This window comes from Polypterus senegalus, chromosome 6 (assembly GCF_016835505.1).
Source record: "Polypterus senegalus isolate Bchr_013 chromosome 6, ASM1683550v1, whole genome shotgun sequence".
NCBI classification, from domain to species: Eukaryota; Metazoa; Chordata; class Cladistia; order Polypteriformes; family Polypteridae; genus Polypterus; species Polypterus senegalus.
Genome location: NC_053159.1, coordinates 69783327 through 69806272, shown reverse-complemented (window position 1 = coordinate 69806272; position 22946 = coordinate 69783327). Strand labels below are relative to the sequence as shown.

Here is a 22946-nt window from a genome sequence, read left to right as displayed (position 1 = left end):
TCATCATTGTATTGTTTGAGTACATAACCTCAACAAGAACAAATCTCTTGTCAGAGAAACTACAGATATTATTTTAGCCTATGGCAGATGTATGTTATATCATTTATGATATTTTGTGAGAAAACTTAATGGCAGTGTACACATTTTTTAAATAGAAAAGCAATATATATCAGGTACTGGGAATTTGACCAGTGCAAGTCTAAAAATACTGTAGCACTCAGGCCTGAAATCAAAACAGTTAGGAACCACTCACAAAGAACATATACACAGTATATGACAACCATTTGACTTCTGTCTGAATTCTTGGGTGGGGGTTGGGGGAATCTATTATAAGGGTCTTCACAAAGAAAGTGTAGTCATCAAAAGATATTTTATTTTCATGAACATTTTAAAATAAAATATTCTTAAGCAAAAAAAGAATATTCAAAAATGAATACCAGCCGAAATTGTGATCAGCTGATTAAAATGCAACAAACCAATTTTTGTCACACCCAAAAAATTATAAGACAACAGCCTACAGGATGGTTGACAATCTCACTCTACTCCTGGAAAATGAATGTGCATCTCATCTCAACAACCACACAAGAAAGCTCCTTACGGGACTGAATAGCACTGTGCAAAGACAAATATAGTCCAGGTTGATTATTCAATCAGTGAACCTCTCAGGCTTGGCTGGCTACAGAATGGCAGGTCAAACCAAGTCTCCTTTATTTAGCTCCTAATACAAGATTACTTCAAAACAGGTGTTCTTATATTTTCTTTGAAAATGACCTGGACAAGAAAACAGCACATAGGTAAGGCACATGTCAAAACTCAGTAGATAAATTCTGCTACCAACCAGGGACATATTTAAAAAGATTGCAGGTTTCAATTATATTAAGACAGGAAAGTCCAAAGCCTGCACGCTTGACTTGCCAATTCTGTCGATAGTGTGGACTGTATGCTGCTTTTCTAATTGTCCATTAACCATGCAGTTGAATTCCAGTTTTGTGCGTACATTAAACAATCTTCTATCCAGCTGCTTGCTTGGAGATTGTGGAAGGTGGGATTAAGCTGTCCAACTGCTGCTTTTGTCCAGTTTCACACAGCCACTCATGAAACTTTTGTTCTACCACGGCCTTAAACTGCTTCCGTTGTTCTCTGCAAACAAAAGCAATAGATAAGAACATGGCTTGCTCTACTTTTAACGCTGTTCTTAGAAATCTTCAACTAAAAAATGCTGAAAAAGTGTGAAGAGTGTTATACTTTGGCAATGTATGCCACCGGAGAATTACACATCGTGACAGACTCAACCATTGTTCATCACTAGGAAAACCACCTGCTTTTTGTGCTTTGGCATCTATGGGATGTGTATGCTTGAGAGTGCCCCCTGCTGGTCTGGCAGTCTGCTAACAGTTCGTATCGGCCCTTTGTTTTAAGCCAAATTAGGCTCTGCCTCCCCATCATTATGAACTGAATTAAGTGGGCTTGATGAGAGACAGATGGATATTTCAAATAAACATGAAATCATAGAATAAACTAGCTGTGTAAGCCCGTGCTGTAAAAAGCCTGGGGTCCTAGAAACTGTTGAAATCGTCAGGGAAAAAAAAACAAAAAAAAAAAACTGAAATGTAGAGATGCCAGGTAATTGAAAGGAACTACTCTGGGCATCTCTCTCCTAGGAGGATTCATTTTGCCGATGTGCTCACATCGCTTGTGTATTAGCGGCGGAAGGAGAAGTAAAAGGGATACCGTTTTACCGATGTTAGTGATTAAGTGACTTTTTCTTCTGAAGTTTCGTTTTGCTGACATGCTGGCCTCGCTTGTGTATTATCGGATTAACAAGTTTTCTGTTTCCTTGGAGATGGAGCCCTTACCCTGACTCCACCACTCACTTCCAAGCCGAACAGACACACACACGTCCAAGTGTAGACGTTTATATATAAGAATGTAAGTATCCAGCATATTTAAAATATTGAAAATTAATATTTTTATTGCATGGGGTGTGTGCAATAAGAAAAATACATTTCATATAATAAAAGTAAAATGTATATCCTTCCTTTCCAATTATGTCTCAGTTAAGGCATAAATGTGCACAAAAATGCAAAATAATTTCTCTCTCTAGAGCTAAATTTAGTAGAGGCCTCTAGCATTTTTGCAATGCTAATAACTGTGCCACATTCAATTCCATTTCAGTGATTACATTTTCTGTTGTCATATCTACAGACTCGCATCATGACAGACATTCTCTCCAAAAGCGGTCAAATTATGTTCAGGGATTCCTAAAGTATGCAAATCCATTGAAAATTCCAAGTCAAAATCTTAACATAAATATTTAGACTGCATATGAAGAAACTGATTAGAGAAGATGACAATTTGTCATCCAGTTACCAGCAAGTCAGCTTTTTGAAAGTAAACATTATTTTTTCACCTATTTTTGAATAAGACAGGCATACATTATGCTCCTGCACTGACCTGAGGGGATTCACATATGTGAGCCCAGCTTTTTAGTGTGCACTGTAAATAAAATTTATTATAGAGCGAATACTAAGAAGTGCACAGTAATGCATGGTTAGCTCACTGCCTTACATTCCAGAGACTGAACAATGCCACTCTGCGCTATTTGTGCATTTTCTCTCAAGTGACGTTTTTTTTTTGTTTTTTTGTCTGGTACTACAGTTTCCTCTCAAAAACCTGCATATTACTTGGTTGGTGTTTCTAAATTTTCTTGATGTACAGTAAGTGAGAGTGTGTGTGTGTGTGTATTGAGTGCAGTCGGTGATAGATCGGCATTTCTTATACTAGGATAGATGCTGACTTCCCACTTGACTAAGGAGGTTCAGAAAATGAGTGGATGAATGAATAAAGAATGGTGTGAAAAAAAGAAACTACTTTGATTGTGTTCCTGTTAGCAAGACTAAAAACTAAGCAAGAGAAGCGACTTTCACAATGCTATATACTTTTTAAAACTGTCTTTACTTATTGTGATTGGTTGATTCTGAATGCAGTCACATCCGATTATTTAAGGTGTGTGCCCAACTAATGCTGCCAGGTTTTTGTATGATTTTTTTTCCTTTTTTCACTCAACAGTTTGATTTGTTTTCACCTTCATTGCAGTTTTGCAATAAATGTGGAATATGTTCTGACAGGATTTAATCTTGATTTCTTTTTTTTTTATTATTACATAAAATGTGCGATTTTAGCAGGGATGTGTAGACTCTTTATATCCACTGTACATTTTCATTTATACCAATGCTGTTTTTTTATTAAGCAAAAACAACTTCCATCCACACTGGTGTTTTCACATGGTTTGCGTAAGTGTCTCTACATGACACACTAAAATGACTGAAAATACATATGATGTAGCTGCTTGCCTACCCTAGGCTTCTGCGCGTTGGCAGAAACAGGAAGAGAAGTGTCCTCCACGCTAGACACATATTTGCAGCTTGCATTTACACACTGTGAACAGCGATGGCGAATACAAAAAAACCCACATTTTTTTGTTTGAACTGACAGCGAGATAAGAATTGATACTCAGAATAACACACAAGTATAAAGTGAGCAAAGCAACTGAGAAAATGTAATGAGAACAACCCAATCAGGGAAGAACCACATAATCAGCATAAACCAATCAGAACGCCATTATGAATCAGCCTAGGATACAACTTTTTTGCCTAGATGGACTGCAGTGACCTGTAAATGCATTCTTTGGGACTGTTTTACACAGAATAATGCTATTGAATGTTATCTCAATCTATGCATACTTTGTTTCATTTTTGTCTAAATGTATAATCTTTTTAACAGTTTAAACTGTAAAGGGAGACAGTAAAAGATGGCACATAAAAAAGTACCCAGGATCAAATCTTTTAACTAAAGCTGTCCATTACCAAAACTGCTAGCCAATCATCTGAGCGTAACATCACAAGGTCAATAACCATGGATGAGTTTGACATAAAGGAGTGACCTGCCTGACACACCAGTACAAATGTCAAAGTGAAAGAGAAAGTGATGTCAGAGGGAGACTCCATTTCCATCACACAGATCTATCCCCTTGGAGGTCAAAAATGCAGTTCATGGATCAGCCGGACTGCTAAATTTAAACAAGCTGCCCAGGACAACACCCTCTTTTCACATTGCTGTTAATCTTTAGTTTCCATGTCTTTATGGAAGGTATTAAGGAGAGATGTTTTCAACAGATAGCAGCATGGAGGAAGTACTGCTTTGTTTGGTGGTAAGTAATATTAACCAAGTCATATCAGCCTCTACATGTCTAGGTTATTCTCAGAATCCAGGGTATATTTAGCCATTAGATCTACGTTTTATCAGTATTGTTCACGTAAAATTGTACCAAGGTGGAGTATTGGAGAGACAGTCTGCCGCAGGCATCGTTCATAATCCATTCTTATGTTGTAGGGTCTGTGAATGTGTGTCCAGTGTATTAAACTTACAGTGCAAGGGTAGACCAATCCAAAACCAAACTTGGCAAGTCCCACTCACTCCATGAAAATGCACTGTATGATGCATAAACTTAACATCTTGGCCTTAAAACTTTTCTGCAATAATTTGATTAATACAGTATATCTCAGTGCATTTATGTCACATTCATTTTTGTGGGTTGCTGGGGAATGATGATTATTATTGTTCTTATGGTGTATGTTGTATTGATGTTCTATGTACAAACTTCACTAACTCAAATTCTGAATTAAGACATACAGTAACAAATGCTTTCTTTCATGTTTTTGTATAAGTGCATCCCAGATCAGTTAGGTGGATTTCTCAATTAAAGATGCCATTATTTAGGATGAAGTATAGGCATTAGTTGAAAATAAAAAATAGCTACTATTGATTGATTGATTACTCACTTGCTAAGCTGCGCCTCCTTCACCATCTTTTGCCAGGTGTGCACCTTCTGCTTTCTGTCTATAAGAGCTTTCTGGTACAGTGGGGGTAGTCCTCCTGGAATCTCACTGGTATCTCCTTCCATCTCAAAGGGCACCACAAACTCATAGAAGTCACTTGGGGATAGAAGGCTATAAACAGGTGTAGAGGGGTTCTCAATGCCATCTGCACCAAGGCACAATGGCTGGTCCCAGACATTTGGCACAACAGCCAGTCCAATGATTGCCATGTGGTCCTCAAGAGCTGGATAGTGAGTATGGTACGGTGCTAGTGTCAGAGCTTCATTTCCAGCCAGCAGTAAAGGTCGTGTTGGCGTCAGCACATGAAAGGTACAGAAAGAGGAGGCACAAACTGAAATCTTGCCCGTCACACAAACTACCTTCACATCCTGACAGTTCTGTACATGGACAGTTGTTTGCACTGGTCCCAGGACTATGGTGCTATTCCAGCATTTTTCAATAATAACAGATCTGAAACACAGTAAAAAGAAATCATATCTATTATGATGCAGCATAACAAAAGACAAAAAACGTGTTAAAAACTACTAGCATAAGAGGAGGTTGGGAGTATGTGCTGATAGCGCATTGCCGTACCCACCACATAACGAACCTCCTGGATTGGAAGCAGAGTGCAGCACCACCCTGAAACAGTGGAAGGTTTAATGTTTTTTTTTGGTGGCTACCAATCTTGCCACCAACCCCCAAGTTTTCCCTGTAAGTTGGAGGACTGGATGTGGATTAATGTCATACCCAGGACGGAGCAACTGAAGGTTAAGGGCCTTGCTCAAGGGCCCAATGGAGTAGAGTCACTTCTAGCATTTATGGGATTCGAACTGTTAATCTTCCAATTGCAGACATAGATCCCTAGCCTCAGAGCCACCACTCCACCCATTAGCATAAGAATGACTATGAAATTGGAGCAATGGCCAAATTAGCAAACTAGGAACACAATACTAAAATGGGGACAGGATTAAAAATAATAATACAACATTAATAAAATCCAACTTTCTTTACATTGAAAATATCTGGTAAATAGCATTACCACAAAGATCCCTGTGAGAACAAACTTCCAAAACTTCCACTCTGACTGAAGTGAAAAAGTACATAAAAAAAAAAAAGACTAAAACTCTCCAACTTGTAACCCTGTAATGTGACAGACATGAACAACACAGGTGCAGCTGACCTAGATTTTGCCAATAGAAATGAAATATTGCAAATTAAAAAATTACCAGCTAACTATGGTCAATTTAACCTTAACATACAGTATTAGCAATGGATGGACACTCATGCCCTAGGTGAATATCTAATAGGTGGTGCTTAGGTTGGTCGGAGCTTAGATGGTCACCCTCCAAGTGACTAAAAGTGCAGTGAGAAATGTCTAGTTGTTGTCTGCCTCAGTAGTGGCTCTTAAACTTTTTTTTCTTGTGATCTAATTTGGCCTTTTATGCACCTTCGAGACCCAGAATCAGAAACAGAAATCTTTCGCGAGCAGGGGGTCTCCCATAGAGAATCTTTGTAGGTCGTAGCATACGTGAACTTTTCCCACGGAGTGCTATATTGAATCATGATTCTGTGCAACCCAAATTCAGACAACATGCAAACAAAATGGGCTACGACCCATAGTTTAGAAACCTATGACTTAAAGCCTTTGGCGTTCATAGAAACAATCAGGATAGAGTTCCAAAGAGTGACAGTTTATGTAATCCTGTGTTGGGGCTTGCTTATACACTGATGTGAACAATGAGAGAAAAATATTGAGGGGAATTACTGGGATAATATATCTTAGACGAAATATTAATGACTCTTGTTTGCTTTCATACTTCCTGTCTTTGAAGGGGAGCTCTCAGTGTGCCTCCTATGCTTTTAATGTTCCTGTGTGTGTCACACTAGCACTTACTCTTTCGATTGCAACAGTTAAGCTAATCAGAAGGCTCAGATGGAGCTGGACAAACACATAAACATTACCATTTTATTATATAGTATATACAATTATTAAAATTAGGAAAGTTCTTCTTTGTGTTTTTTCAATTACCCAAATTAGCACTATGCAAAATAGCAATAATAATCACATTAACCCACAAAAATGTAAATACCAAAATATAATGGAAATGACCATGTTACCAAAACAAAGGGCTTCCACTACGGCTGCTAGATGAGATTTCTGTGGGAAACACTACCACGATTGTTATCTTAAATATACAATTTAGATCTGCCATCATGCTGTACCTACCTCACGGAGGGATGTGGTACTTCAGCTGGTCACAAATCTGAACAGTCACCTAATAAAATTGAGTTTTATCAGCACTTGACCCATGGTGTATAAAATGAATGATAAGTAAACATCGGGAGTGCCAGAACTTTATTATTCAAGATACATTAAAACAGGATGGCCGATAAAATTGTAAATAAAATCAACGCACTGTAACCCATGCATGTGCCAAAGTTGTTTTAATAAGCATATGCCATTTTGTTTTCACAAATTAATTCTTCAAAATCTGGCTATGTTTATTAGATTCATGATAAACACCAAATGAAACAGTACTGAGTATTAAGTGTTTATAGGAGTCATGCATTTTTAGTATTTGTTGTTGTGGTCTTATCATTAAATTGTAACTTTCCACCTTTGACATGATGACAGATCACTATGGACAGAATGAAAAATGAATTATTTTTGTAGTAAAATGTAAGTGGATTTATATGGGAATAAGTACTATTAGGCTGACAATATATACAGTATTTAGCTTTTTTCATTACAAAAAGCATGCTATTAGGCAATATTAAATCAATTTTATATTGCATTTACGGACTTAAGTGCATATGCCCTTATGTATAAGGTTTTGTGTACAATAAACATTTTGTATATCCAAAGCAAACTAAAAATGTGTTGCACTTAATTTTTTTATCCCAAATGATGTATCCAAACCAAAGTACTCTTTCTTGATCAGAAACCTTTTAAGTTACAGAAGTAGTTGAACCCTCTAAGGTGCTGTTTGGAATGTTTTGTTTTTTCCTTTTCTCCCTCTGAACATTCATAACATGCCATTTTGGACATTTTGTCTATCACAGTGATGCCAGAGACTCATCCTTTGCATATCTATACCCATAATTGAACATGACAGATAGCCAGTCATTAAACATATTTATACAAAACCAATATAAATGTATGAAATGTATGCTGGGATCATGGCAGCAACCCTTCATGGAATTATCCCAGAGTTCCAGTGAATATTAATAAACCCTTAATTTGGTACACAAGACAGGAAACAAGGTCAAAGGTCAGTAAAGACATCAGTGGTGTTGTACATTGTTAAGTATGAAGTAGTGCTGGGAGGTATACTGGTTCATACCGAAAACTGTTTTTTATTTTTGTTATGATATGGATTTTTCTTATACCGCAACACCGGTTTAAATAACCTAAACAATGTTCAGAACGTGGCACAACGGGAAACTGTTTAAGGAGGGACCTTTTTCACTGCTACACCGTTAAGCACACATGCAACACAGTACATGCGTTAGTGGAGGTATTGAGCGCTGAAAAAGGACAGAGAACATTCTGACATTGAAGCAGTAGCAGATGATAAAGTTGAACACGATGACACAGAGGAACTTTTGACGAAAAAAGGAGCTGTGTCTTTTGTCTGGAGATACTTTGGTTTTAAAAGGTCAGATGTGGACCAAACGACAGCATTTGCAGTAAATCGTTGAGCTAAAGTTGTATCCGGAGGCGGCAACATGAGCAATTTGCTGCACCACCTTAGCTGCAAACATGCTTTGGAGTACCATGAATGTATAGAACTAAGATTGGCACCCTCCACGTCCTTAGGTAAAACTGAAAAAGCTAGAGGACACTCGAGTCAGACGTCACTTGTAGACGCATTTGCTAGAAGTACTGCCTATGACAAAAAAAGCAAGCAGTGTATCGAGATATCCAACGCCATTACAATCCATAAAGCTAACGTGTCAGTGACAGAGATTGTTAACATTAACAGAAAGTGTAGTTGGTTTACAAAAAATATTTACTATTTATTCCTTTTCTAAGACATGTTCAGTGCAATACAACTTTAGACAAGCACCTCTGGATATTTTGCTAAGTCTAAATGCCTCTTTGGATAGTTGAAAATATGTTGTCAAAATTATAGTTTAAATTGTTTGCAAAATTTGTTCAATAAAAAAGGTTCTATATTCTGAATGCGATTCCTTCTCTTCATTAGTGCCACCCCCTTGAAAACTATCACTTTATGGCACCATGCAAACCTGTATTAATGCTTGTGTGCACATCAAAATGTTTTTTTGTATAATGTACAATTCTCATGACAGTGGAATAGGTTATTCTTAGCCAGTCCACTGCAGTAATTGCAGTGAGAAATTGTGGTTAACATCCACTCATGCATGGGAAAAAAAAAAAATATTGTCAAATACCGTTAAACCGGTATAATTTTGAAAAATACCATGATATAAAATTTTCGTCATACCGCCCAGCACTAGTATGAAGTTATGTATGTCAACCAAACAAGATAAACGAACAATGTGTCTTGCTCTCACCACGCTGGGAAGCTAGAATGTACAGTTTTAGTGTTTTTCAAATCAATCCGTTTCCAGTCCTCAGTTGCAAACCATATAATGCAAGCTAAAAACAGAAGCAAAGAAAACCTATAAGATGGACACATTTTAGGCTTTATATAGTACATGACAGGAAGAAAATACTGTAAAACAGCATTGGCATTCCACTTTTAAAGTTCTGACAGACTTGAGGATTTTGAGATTTTTAGTTTTTGCGTATCTATCACAGATGCTATGCCATGAAAAATAAATACTGACCTCATTGGTGAGAGGAGGTAGATAAAGGATTCATTACATCGATGCAGTTTCACACTTGCTCCAATAAGTTTTTCAGAATCTTTGGCCAGTGTCTGCTTATAAACCTGAGAAATGATCACAACTCTGCTACCTGCAGGAGCATTGTGGGTGTTCCTGGCAATCTTTGCCCTCTTTATTTTTCCTTCTACTGCAACACAAAAGATTAATTTGTCAGCCCACCTGCACATTAAACAAAATATTGTATACCCCCATATAAGCTTCTTAAATATGCTTTTATATGTTTTTTTTTATTTAATATTAAAAAAGAAAACTTGAATATGCAGATAAAATATCTAAATTGTTAGGGGTTTAATACAAACACACACAAAAAAAAAACATGGTAGCTTTAGGATTCAAAAAGATGTACAATGGCCACAAAGAAATTAATTTAATTCAGTTACATAGCACTCACAAAAAGGGTTGATATCTTCTTGAACTTTCAGATTTTTTTGTGTTATAGCATGGAAGTCATATATAAACAATTCTTAATTTAATTTATTTACACATCATTGCCCATAGCTTTCAAATGTAAAAACATACATATAATTGAGGAAAATAGCTAGCTGTCTAACAATTTCTTTCATGTAATAGAAATTTTAAATTACATCAGCAGGAGCAGTCAGGTACCATTTAAAAAAAAAAATCACAATCCAAATTATCAGGTTACCTGTATTAAAATGTATCTGACTGACCCCAGTACAATTAGCCTCTAGAAGTGAATATCAGAATAAGGGCTCACCAATCAACTCGAAAAAGCATTTAAAATGGGGAAAAATGCATAAATCATGAAATGGGTAGCAAGTAAACTCAAATCACTTGGAAGAGAAGGAAATTTTACAGCACCTCATTGATTTCCCACTACATCAGACTGCAATATAATCAGACTACCTTTAAGGTTTACTAATGTTAAAGGCATGAAGAAAGACAGTCCATCTTAGTATTCACAGAACAATTGAGAGATACACTGAAAAAATGCAAAAGACAACAAAATTCAATCTTACTTTGTTGTACCCAAGCAAGTTTCTTGCCAGTTTTGAAGCAGGCAGTAGTACCAAATGGATTAATGGTGAGAGTATCACGCAACCAGCCTTGCAATTTCCGGACTGAGAAGGCCTGAGATAGTTTAGAAAAACCAGCCTGTGACTGTAAAGGTGCCCATAATAACAGCTCATGGAGTGGGTGCACGGAGCGTCCTTTACTAACTGACCCTTCCAGCAAAAAACTGAGTCCACAAAGTGCTTCCGTGGACAATAAGCTGTCTTGTACGTGATGTCCTGAAGAACTTAGCTGATCTGGATCCAAAACCAACTCCAGTAAGTCAAAAAGGTGAGTCTGAACAAACGTTAAATGTGCTTGATCATCCCAGTTCTAATCACAAAAAGAAAAAAAGATGCAATGATAAAGTATGAATCTTCTACTGTAAATGTACAGGTGCTGCTTTTTTCCTTAATATTTACAATTTTTACAATTACTAAATATTTAACAACACTTTTTAAAAACCATACTATTATAAAAATACAACTGTAAAAGATGCATACCTTATTCTGAAGACTGGATTTACTCTCAATTTCAGGTGAAGGCGATCGTGTCCGGGGACTGGGCCACTCTTCACCAATAAGTGATGTGCGAAGCGAAACCCGATTTAACTGCTGAATATAGAGAAATAACAGGAACTGCAGAGTGTCCACAGAGAGCTAGAAAAGATACAATATAGATGATGCTGTTAACATTTTATATAAGCTGACCACTTACTACTGTAGCTCTTCACTATTTTTTTTAGCTTTATTAAAGATAAACATTATTAAATTTGGATAATAAATAGGAGGGCTACGCTCATCCAGGTACTGCAAGAAACTGAGATATAATTAGTGCAGGGACAAAGACAAAAAAAATATAATAAGCATGATCATTTTATTTTATAGTATGGGTTTACATAAACTATAAACTAACTACACTCGGTAGTACATTTCCATAGTTAAGTCTGGTTATATTAAATTCATAAATAAAAAAGTGCACAAAACTGGAAGAAATATTTCTAGTATGACAATGGGCTTAAAAAATGCCTACTTGCAAAAATGGATTTAAATTCTTTCTAGTCAAAAATGTCCTAAGGGTACTAATTACAATATTTAGTGTTCTCTATGAAAAGCACTCCGCTGAAATACTTTTAATGCGGCTCTTGGTGTATGAAAAAAGATTAATGGTGATTAACAAAGTAGTGATACTACACTGTAGTCTGAATATTTTACTGTATTAACTAATAAGGTGTAATCTAACAAGCAAGTGTACAATGAGGAGAGACCCGAATTACTACACTTTATACCATCAAAGTAAACGGTTAATATATAGGAACTGTATGTATGTGTTCAATTTATATGAATGTATATTACTTTTTTGGGGGATTTTGTAATTGTAACCGTTGAATAAATGTATGTTTGTATATCCCTCAGGAACAATAAACTTTACTGAAACAAAAAATAAGTGTCCATTAAACAGAACTGAACATAAAACCTAAACCATAAAATTAATGTTATTTATAAATAACAATCTTCATTGTTATACCCCAAGCTGGATTCAAAACTGGGATTCTTTTAAATAAATACATTTTCTGAATTTATATTTAAATTAGCAATTTAATTGAAATGTTAAATACATTTTTTATAGCGCTGTCTATGGATGACCAGCCACGTGGTTACAAGCCGATTTAGGTGAAAATTAAAATAAGGAAACCTATTTACCCTGAAGGGTAAACTTGTAAAATAAAAGTCTGACATATTTACTTCTCTCTAGGGCAGGGGTTGCCAAGTCCGGTCCTGGAGGACCACCGTGGCTGCAGGTTTTCATTCTAACCCTTTACTTAATGAGTGCCCTGTTTGTGCTGCTAATTAACTTGTTGTGAATTCACTTTAATTGAATTTCTTTTTTAAGATGTGCTCCTCTGAATTTCTTCTTTGTTCCTCTGAATTTCTTACCTTAAATGGCACCCAAACAGAAATGAAATGTGAAGTGAGTGAGCCAACAGAAGACCAACTAAGTCAGGGCCTCAATCTCCAACCAATTTCACCCCAACCAGCTGCTTAATGAGGTGCCAATTCTTGTTGTTAATTAAACCGTTCTTTAAATTATGTGTCTTGTTGCTGCTCTCGTGGTGCATTAGCAGACATTTCCGAAATTGTTATTTTCTCTTTTCTAAGAGCACCTGTGTTTTGGGGACCTGAGAAGGTTGACATTCCTGAGACCATTATCTTTCTTTATTTTCGGATATTGTATGATTGAAACCAGTTGTTTTGGCTCATTTTGTACCTTATTATTGTTTGGCTGCTAATTAAGGATAAAGAAACAATTAAGGGGTCTGAGTCTTCAAGAGCAAGTGAAATATAATTATTTCAATAAAAGTTAGTTAGCAGTAAAAACATTAAGAAAAGGGTTAGAATGAAAACCTGCAGCCACAGTGGCCCTACAGGACCAGAGCTGGTGACCCCTGCTCTAGGGGCAAAACTATTCCCTCCATTTGCTTTCTGTGCTGCTTGTCACAGTGAATATTTTGGTGGCAGCTAGCTAAGGAGAGAAGAATGAATTATCCTTAATATGCAACATTTTTTAGCTCTTATCGGAGATTTCTACACATTCTAAGGGACATTGCTTATTAAACGCTTCGAGCTTAACTAAGTCTCTGCCAGAATTTAAAAAAAAAAAAAAACATTCAAAAAACTGCAATAAGCATACAAAGTGTTCCATATGCACTGCGCTCAAACCTTCATATATTAAAAAAGAAACCTAAAATGTTGCAATCTGCATTGACCAGGGATCATCCTTCTTGATAACGTTTGGGAAATTCATCCAAACTAAAATCCTAAGGTAATCAATTAATTTATATGTTAAAAATCAGTTATATAAAACATTATTCTTCAGGTGATTTTCTTGTATATTTTTCCTGTGTTAGGTTAAACAGAGAAATGAAAGTGTAACATTTAATGTTACCTTTAACTTTGATATTAATATTTACTTCTCTATGTCTGCAACTTTATTAAGTAAAATACAAGTAACTCCTACACTGGAAATATATAAAGAGAAGTAAACCACATTATGAAGGGCTTCATACATATAAATAATTAGCCCTTAGCTAACACATCTCAGTTTAAATAATTACCAGTTTAGGCACTAAGCTGAGGAGTCATCAACACAGAAGGTCCTGCCTAACACACAATATCAATCAACCATCTCCTAATAAATTTAGATGTTATCGAGTTACCTGTATTTATAATATTTGGTCAACGCTTTTGTTTTATTGGCTTACTAGCAAAATACCCGTGCTTCGCAGCAGAGAAGAAGTGTGTTAAAGAAGTTATGAAAAAGAAAAGGAAACATTTTAAAAATAACGTAAGATTTGCTTTCTATTCGTTTGCATAAGGACAGTCCTTCACCAACAATTATTTAATGTTAGCTCAGACCCGGCACTTAAAAGTTTCTGTCACACTTTTGCCGAGTTTGTGCCAAACACTATTTTATCCCAGACCATCTCATTTTCGTTTGCATAAGCACAGTCCATCATCAGCAAATTTAACTTAGTTACAAAGTGATCAAAAGTCTCGTTTATACCCCGCGTCCTCTCATTAAACTTGTATCTTGCGAATATTGTATTCGTCTTAGGCATGACAAACGCCAGCGTATCTATGAACTTAACTTAAAGTTCAGTTTTACAACTTGCTTTCCTATTCGTTTGCATAAGCACAGTCCTTCACCCGCAAGTTTAACTCCGTTACAGCAATTTCAACTCCGTTACAAAGTGATCCAAAGTCTTGTTTATACCTCGTGTCTTCTCATTAAACTTGTATCTCGCGAATATCGTATTTGTCGTAGGCATGACAAACGCCAGCAGCCGCGTGTCTATAAACTTAATTTAAACTTACAGTTTACACCGTGCTTTACTTCCGCAGTAGCTGCACTTATGAATATGCTTGTATGCGTCACTCGCTTCATATTCTTTTGCTGCCTTCTCAATTGTGTAATGCATTTTTTGTTCAGCACTCTTTGGAGCTCTTCCTTGTTCTCTACGTACTGCGTTCACAGTCAGTTCACGTGAGCCGCTCTCTTGTGTGATCTTGTGATGTCCACGGCTTTATGTAATGTTAGCCAAGACCCAGCACTTAAAAGTTTCTCTCGCACTTTCGCGGAGTTTGTGCCAAACACTACACCATCTCATCTTCGTTTGCATAAGCACAGTCCTTCACCTGCGAATATTTACCTTATATGGGCAGGCACTCAATTACGTGGGAGGCATGATGATGCGGGACGCAACTCCGCCTCACATTGCGACCGAGCTGCAGGTTATGGCCGTATATATGGTCGAAAGTAGGTTCCAGTTATGACCGTTACGCGTAGAATTAGTGAAACCTGCCTAACTTTTGTAAGTAAGCTGTAAGGAATGAGCCTGCCAAATTTCAGCCTTCTACCTATACAGGAAGTTGGAGAATTACTGATGAGTCAGTCAGTTGGTCAGGGAGGGCTTTGCCTTTTATTAGTATAGATTTTTATTATTATTTTTATATATTCCTCATAAATTTAGAGGTTATTAAGTTACTTGTATTTATAACATTTGGTCCAACTTTGTTTTATTGGCTTATTTTTATTATTTGATAAAAAGGACAAAACAGGAAACATCTGCTCTTAATACCTAGTATAAAAATATTTGATAAGTTCTGAAAAATGTATTTGTCATATTTAAATTGAACTAATTATGATGGAGTTCAAGTAGAGTATATGAGTGGCCCTGAAATAGACTGGTGCCCAGTCCAAGACTAGTACCTGGCTTTTACCAAATGCTGCCAGGCTTGGCTCCAGCACTTTGCCAACCGGACATTGATAATGTTTCAGTAGATGATCTGTTTCAAATATTGTGTTAAATTCAAAATGCTTGGTAATACAGTCAAGAAAGACAAACAGATTTAGCATGGACAGGCTCGATAGTTACTCAGTTAAAAGTTTCAGTATCACTGAAATTTTATTTTGTGTACCTTGCAAGTATTTCAGAACAAACACAAACTCTTTAATTGCAAACACATTGTTTCTGATCATATATTTTTCAATTAAAGAGAAGCAAAAACCTTACTAATTAAAACAAAAGTTTTCAAAAAAATAGATGTAGTCTCTTCATGAAGCATACAAGTATGAAGTTTCAGTTACAAGGCTGAGTATATTACTCTAATGAAAGTCTGCTCCTTGCTCTTAAAGAAGACTGTATCAACACATTATAACTGACATTGTGCAGCAGCACTATAGCAATACGAAAGTGTCTACAGATGCTTCATGTACACAATAATTACATCACCAAATTGACAAGAACATAAATGATGAAAAAATGCATTTGAAGAAGGAGCCTTAGTTGCCTCAAAAGTTTTATATTGTAATATTTTTAGTTAGCCAATAAAAGGTGTCATTTTGTTTGGCGTTTCTCTATAAAACCAAAATATATACATACACGCACTCATATATTATATTTACGCGCATAAAACAAATCAAAATACATATAATTCACAAAGGATCAAGAGAAACTTAATGGCTGACCGAGCAGATTTTACACTTTTCTAGTGTTTTATTTTTGTTTTTGTTTCAAAGATTCAAAATAGTTGTGATATCATTAAGTAATGCATTGATATAGTAATGTGATTTGAAGCTTGATGTCTAAATATTTATTTTTTCATAGTAAAGAATGGCAGCTCTTAAAGAAGCAACACTAAGTAGTTCTGGGGCAAAACTTATTGACATTTGCTGTTTGGAAAACAAGTATATCTTATGGCAATTTTTTTCTAATTAGTAGTGTTCTAAAGAAAAAAGGAGCAAGCCCAGAATTTCTAACTAAATGGCTTCAGCCTTTCTTAACCATCTCTAGTCGTCTTCGTGTAAGACTACTGGCAAGTATCTTCCAGAACTGTCTGCAAGTCTGGCTCAGTTTCAGGTTGTTGCTGTTGGTACGGCTGAAGAGTGAGATATATTAAATACAAATAAAATTGCAAATCAGTTCTGCCTAAGCTTGAGTGAACATTTTAGTGTCCAACATATAATGTACACCATGGTGTAAGATAGTTTAAGATTGTAGTTCTTGTATTACATTATCTATTTTTTTCATATGTTTTTGCAGGTATTTCAAGTCTTAGGCATCAGTAAGTATGCTATGAGCGCAAACTGCAACAGTAACAGTTTCTAATAATGTTCACTCCAAGTGAAGCAATCTAACAAGCATTAGTCTTTAAAGCATTATCTTTCTCATTTTTTTTTTTAATTTCTAACTCTTCTTTATGAAATAATTTAAATACTTTGTACTATTTTCACATGTGATTTTATGCTGCACACTTCTGCTTAATGAGCTGCCATTCATTAACATTCAGTAACTATTTAATTTATTTGCATACAAAAGTATCACATAGACCCAAAGGCATTTCTGATAACACATCTGTATCACTGATAAAATGTAATTCACATTTTCATATTCAATAAAATGACTTCCTACCTTATGCCTTAGTTGATCAAGTTCTTCTTGAGAGGTACACTGTGATGCTGCCTCTGCCCACTCTAATCGGTCTTCTACGCTCTTTTCTGTCAACATGTCAAATGCTTCAAAATAGACCCATGCCAGCTCAGCAGGCAGCTGCAGCTTGCCACATGCAATATGTTTCCACATAGGCCAGTAGATCCGTGGGAAACAGCCATCCTTAGCACGTGTCCTTACATATGTAGACATTTTACGGAGATAGTGCATGCTGAACTTGGCTGGAGGAGGAGTTGGTAGAGCCCCCAGTAAAAATGGCTCCAGTCGTACCCATACACTCACCGTCTTCTGTTCCATAATAAAGCTACAAAATAAAAATCAACAAAATATTTATTCTTTGCAAATTTGTATTTTATTGAATGTTTACACTGCCAAAGTATGTTATTCAAAAAATCCACTAAAGAAGCACACACAAACACACATCATGTTTTATTCAGTGGTAGAGATATTCTTCAAGTTTAAGGCAGCAAATCACAACCTCAAAACTGCTTAATCACATTTAAGCCAGGATAATAAACACTTCATTAACATAACTGTTAGACTATTTGAAACATTAACATCTCCATAGTTAGGGACAAGCCATACACATTTAATTCACTTACACTCCACTACAATTTTAAAACTTATTTCAGGATATTTTTTCCACTCTTGCTTAATACTAGCTATGCAGAATAACCACAGACATAATTAAACAAATAATTCACTCCATTGATAGAATGTTACAGCACTTCTTTGAAAATATCACTATACATATTTGGGCTCTCAATACAATGAATGCCTTTTAGTTTTCAAATCCAAGTGCATTACAGCACTGAACCTAAAAACGTTTGTTATCAGAATCCCTATGAAAAAACACGGTACCCTAAATGATAAAGTATTAAAATTAAACCATACAGTTGTCAGTTGATCTACTTACTTGCACTGCCTTATAAAAATGGCTTCTATGGAAATGCACCAAAAACTTTTGCTTAAATTATTTAGATCAAATACATGATTCGTGAATTTGAGCACCATTGGTTTCCATAATCCAATAAACACTCACTGAAAAAATACTAGGAACACCTGGTTATCCATGCAATTATCTAAGCAGTCAATCATGTGGAAGAAGTGTAATGCATAAAATTATGCAGCTACAGGACAGGAGCTTTGAATAATATTCACATCAAACACCAGAATGGGAAAAAAATGTGATATCAGTGATTTTAACCATGGCATGATTGCTGGTGCCAGACAGGCTGATTGAGTATGTCTGTAACTGCTGATCTCCTAAGATTTTAATGCACAGCAGTCTCTATAACAGTTTATAAAAAAAAGTCATCCAGTGAGCAGTAGTTCTGCAGGTGGAAACATCTTTTAGATGAAAGAGCTCAGAGGAGAATGGCCAGTTCAAGTAGACAGGAAGGCTACAGTAACTCGGATAACCACTCTGTACAACTCTGGTGAGCACAAAAGCATCTCAGAATACACAACATGTCGAGCTGTAAGGCTGATGGGATACAGCAGCAGAAGACAACATCAGATTCAATTCCTGTCAGCCAAGACCAGAACACTGAGGCTGTAAGAGGCATAGGCTCACCAACACTGGATGGTCAAAGATGGTCTGATGAATCACAATTTCTACTGAGGCACAGATGTAAGGGTCAGACCTTGGCACCAACAGCATGAATCTGTTAACCTAACCTGCCTTGTGCCAACAGTCTGGGCTGATGGTGGTGGTGTAATGATGTGGGGAATGTTTTCTTCACACACTTTGGTCCCATTAATAGCAATCAATCATTGCTTGAATGCCTATTTGAATATTGCTGCCAATCATGCCGCATGGTCACAATTTACCCATCTTTTAATGGCTTCTTCCAGCATGATAATGCACTGTTATAAAGCAAAAGTTGTCTCAAATGGATTTCAAGAACATGACTTTGAGTTCAATGCTCTTTAGTGGCCTTCCCAGTCATCGATCGGATCTGAATCCAATAGAACACATTTAGGATTTGCAGTATAAATGTATACCTGAGAAATCTGCAGAAATTGTGTGATGCAATAATGTCAGCACAGACCAGAATCTCAAAGGAATGTTTCCAACATTGTAGGCCCTGCCCAGTATTAGTATACTGTTCTTAATAATTTACTCAGTGAATGTATATTTTAAAAAATGGTGTAACACACACCAGAATCATTACATAAAAATACATTTAATACAGCTATTCGTAAGACCTCTCAGTATGGCAAGGAGGAATGCAAAACAAAAAAAAGTCCAACAAACGTTGTCAAAGGTTTGAAATTTACAAGCAATATGTATCCTGTATATCGAAATCTTATTTGTATTAAGGACAAAACAAAAACACTTTTAGATGTTTAAAAAAAGCAGTATAGTATATATGGATGATTTGAACTGACACCCCACTTTATTTAACTCCCTGTCTGTAACACGCGTTCCCATTCCTGTGATTAGAAGTTCATTATATTCAGCAGACAGTTTTATCTAAAGTGAGTTAAATGTTAAGGATACAGTGAAACTGTTTTTTTTTTCTTCTTCATCTTAATTGAGTCACGGGCCCAGGGCAGATGGCAAGAACTGACCCGGCAAACGTCTCTTTTAAATCCATTGCCTTAGCTACTGTAGTTTAATAATTGAACTTTCAAGGAACGATACTGTACTGAGAAAGGTTGTCAACAAAAGTGGAGCTACAGTTGATTCCTTCTGGTATTCATTAGCAATTTAATAAACCGAGGTTTCAAAATTTGGACTAAAACAAATTTCAAAGAGAGGGTATGTTCTTTTGCTATACAGTACTAGAAACAGTCGTCTTTCTTTGCTAATTGATTATATTGCAATTAAATAAACTTCAAAGGACAGCCCTGCTTTCCAAAAGTTAGAGTGGCGGTGCATCCGCATTGACACGTAATGACGCGGCATAAAACGTTTACCAATTACCAAACTGCGTTTTAAATCCAAGTTTACACTTTTCAAGGCAGACGTCACTGGTTCCAGGTGACAGGGATCAGCTAAATTTACCTCAAAAGTAAGACGCACCCGAGTTTCCATGACGACAGACATTGGTAGCTATACTAAACCCTTCTTCCGTATGTGGAAAGAATGGATACAAAAAGCACAAGAATAATACTTACCTCTTCTTTTGAAGACTACACGGACTGCAAATACTGTATAGGTTATGTGCACAATGAAGTAAACGCTGCAGTTCTTATACACTTCATTTTCTCAACGATCGCTTCTTCCCTTGAAAGGCAAAAAGTAGAAAAAGCCGCTTCGCGCCACAGTAGCCAGCAGAACAAGTGCGCCTGTGCACAACTCGTCAGTCAAGCATCTAGGCGTGCACGCGCAGATTACTGCTCGTTCGCGGATCCGATAAATGCACGCGCCTTGTTTCACTCTACGAAGTAAAGGGCAGCTGTTAACTTGCGACCTTGCGCTCAATGCACCGTGATAGGCTACGGCGCCTCGCGATCATGAATTGAATTATGCCCGTCCGAGAACGTTACGTAATATTAGTTTTATTTTAAACTGTTACTTCTGTTTTAAAGTCATGTTATTTTAAAACATTTTTCTAATGAAACACTGCTAAATTTATCAATTCATACTTTTAACCTCTGTGAAAGAAAGTCATATTGGCAAAAATATTTAACACACAAACTATTCCACTAAAAAAACACACTTCAGAGATCAATACTAAATAGTTTTTCTTGGTAAAATAATACGGTGGCTAACTGGACCTAGCCAGCAATGAGATAAACAGTAATGGACAACTCTTCAGTTTATACTATGGGTGACTTTGAGGCATAACAAGTTAAAATACTCTTACCACCAGTATTATGATGATTTATACTTTGTAAAAATTAAATTGAAATTAACGGGGAGGGGGTCAAAAAACAGAAATTGATATTATTAAGAATAATCTGGCCAAGAAATATTATGTAGATAAATGAAAAGAGATGGCCAGAGCTTTGAGAACTTTCTTTCAGCCGGTCTTCGAGGTAAGTCTTGAACCCACAGGAAAGCAGTGCCAGCAGTACCAAAAAAATCATTCTGGTGACTAAAATATTGTGATTGACTGTATAAAATGCTAAAGTTTAAATAAATTAATTTTGCCCAGATTCTGCTACTATAGATCAATCATTATTTACTTACACATAGAGCATTTCACAGCTGTGTATAATTGTTAAGTGTGTGAAATTTGCGCATGACACTAAAATTGGACCAACTGAAGACACTGAGGAGAGTACGGAAATTCAAAAAGACCTGGACAACAATCAGAACTGGGCAACACTTGGAAAATGTACTTTAATGTAGAAAAGTGTAAAGTATTACATGTGGGCAAAACGAAACACCAATTATAACAATATGGAAAACAGTGCCCTACAGGAAGCAACCTTTGAAAAGCATTTAGGGGTTTAAGTTGACACAATGTTTTCATGATCTAAGTGATGTGCAATAAAGAAGCAAAATGTTAGGGTATAGCATAAAAACAGGTGAATATAAATTGAGAGGTGTTATGCTTGGACTATATAGTCGTGTAGTGAGACCACATCTGGAGTATTGTATATAGTTCTGGTCACCACAGAACAAAAAAGACATAGCAGCACTCAAAGCTATCAAGATGACAGCAACCAAGTGCATCTCTGGGCTCAAGGAATTGTTATACTGCAACAAACTCAAAGAATTAAACCTGTTTAGTTTTGAGCAGAGGAGGCTGCCGCTGCAAGGGACATAATCAAGGTCTTCAAAATCCTCAAAGACATTAATAGGGTAGATCCAGGAATATTCATTCAGTTTAAAGGTGAATCACATTCTTCAAGACACCAGTGGAAGACACCAGGAGAAGAACATTTTGGACTGAAGCCAGAAAGCACTTGTTCAAGCAAAAAAAAAAAAAAAAACACACTACTGATGCTAAAACACTTATGACCTTTAAAAAGGACCTGAATAAGATATTGGGCCACCTTTGCTATTTAGCTAAACAAATCAGCTTTATAGACTGAAAAATCTCCTCTCATTTGTCAGGATTCTTAAAGACAGTTTCAAATTGTTCTATCTGGTTATTAGGAGTTTTGTTACTGAGCTTCTACAGCACACTTAAGAACTTTAGAAAGAAAAATGATGGGTGAGATTAGATAAAAATTGATACGATTTTCAAGGTTAAGTCTAGACATTTTAACACTGGGGTTACAGAAGCAATTCTCAAATCAGGCAACACTGTATCACTGAGAAGTGATGTTTTATGTCGATCTGCATTGAATGAACGGGCAATACAGCAAGCTAGAAGATGAAGATGGTCATTTTCCAAAAAATAGCAAAATCTATGGGTTACTGAGGAGTAAGGCAAAGCCATAGCACCTAACAATCTTGGAATCGGTCCCACTGCATCTTGTCTGTTTTTTGGCTACTTCTCAACACTGAGCTCGCTAGACTTAAGAATTTCTTCCTTCCGTCTTCAAGTACCAAGCTTTCCTCATGAAACGTTTTAACGGCGGAGATCTCAGCCACTACTGAATTATTTAATAAGCACTGTAACATGCTTTATCCATTTTTTCACGTACTTACTGCATCCCAATGCGCGCTCCTTAGCACTGTGGCCCCGCCCATCAAAGGTGTCTCTTCCGGGTCACAGAGGCTTGTGTGCAGTTTGTCTGACAGTCGAGCTCGCCCGGGA

The 22946-nt window shown here is 36.5% G+C and overlaps 1 protein-coding gene across 3 annotated transcripts; it reads right to left on the bottom strand.

Annotated features, from left to right (window-relative positions):
• Positions 1–136: 136 nt before the first annotated feature.
• On the bottom strand, positions 137–22926 carry tbccd1 (TBCC domain containing 1). Of its 3 annotated transcripts, none has more exons than XM_039756293.1 (7): positions 22838–22926; positions 17242–17584; positions 11273–11428; positions 10736–11102; positions 9696–9882; positions 4842–5348; positions 137–1140 (listed from the first exon to the last, which is right to left on the bottom strand). In XM_039756293.1, exons 1-7 carry the CDS (start codon positions 22840–22842, stop codon positions 1011–1013), a joined length of 1695 nt encoding a protein of 564 aa, XP_039612227.1. In that variant the 5' UTR covers positions 22843–22926; the 3' UTR covers positions 137–1010. The 3 variants fall into 3 exon arrangements, with proteins under 3 accessions (XP_039612227.1, XP_039612230.1, XP_039612228.1); XM_039756296.1 differs by having other exon boundaries at positions 22834–22921; XM_039756294.1 differs by lacking the exon at positions 22838–22926 and adding an exon at positions 20407–20599 and having other exon boundaries at positions 138–1140.
• Between the last annotated feature and the right edge of the window lie 20 nt (positions 22927–22946).

What these genes read in the sequence shown, in the direction of transcription:
- tbccd1 (XM_039756293.1), bottom strand. An exon ending in AATCCAGTCTTCAGAATAAG is followed by an intron (nt 11,103 to 11,272) that starts GTATGCATCTTT and finishes TTTTGTGATTAG; the next exon opens with AACTGGGATGATCAAGCACA. An exon ending in ACTTGCTTGGGTACAACAAA is followed by an intron (nt 9,883 to 10,735) that starts GTAAGATTGAAT and finishes TTTGTGTTGCAG; the next exon opens with TAGAAGGAAAAATAAAGAGG.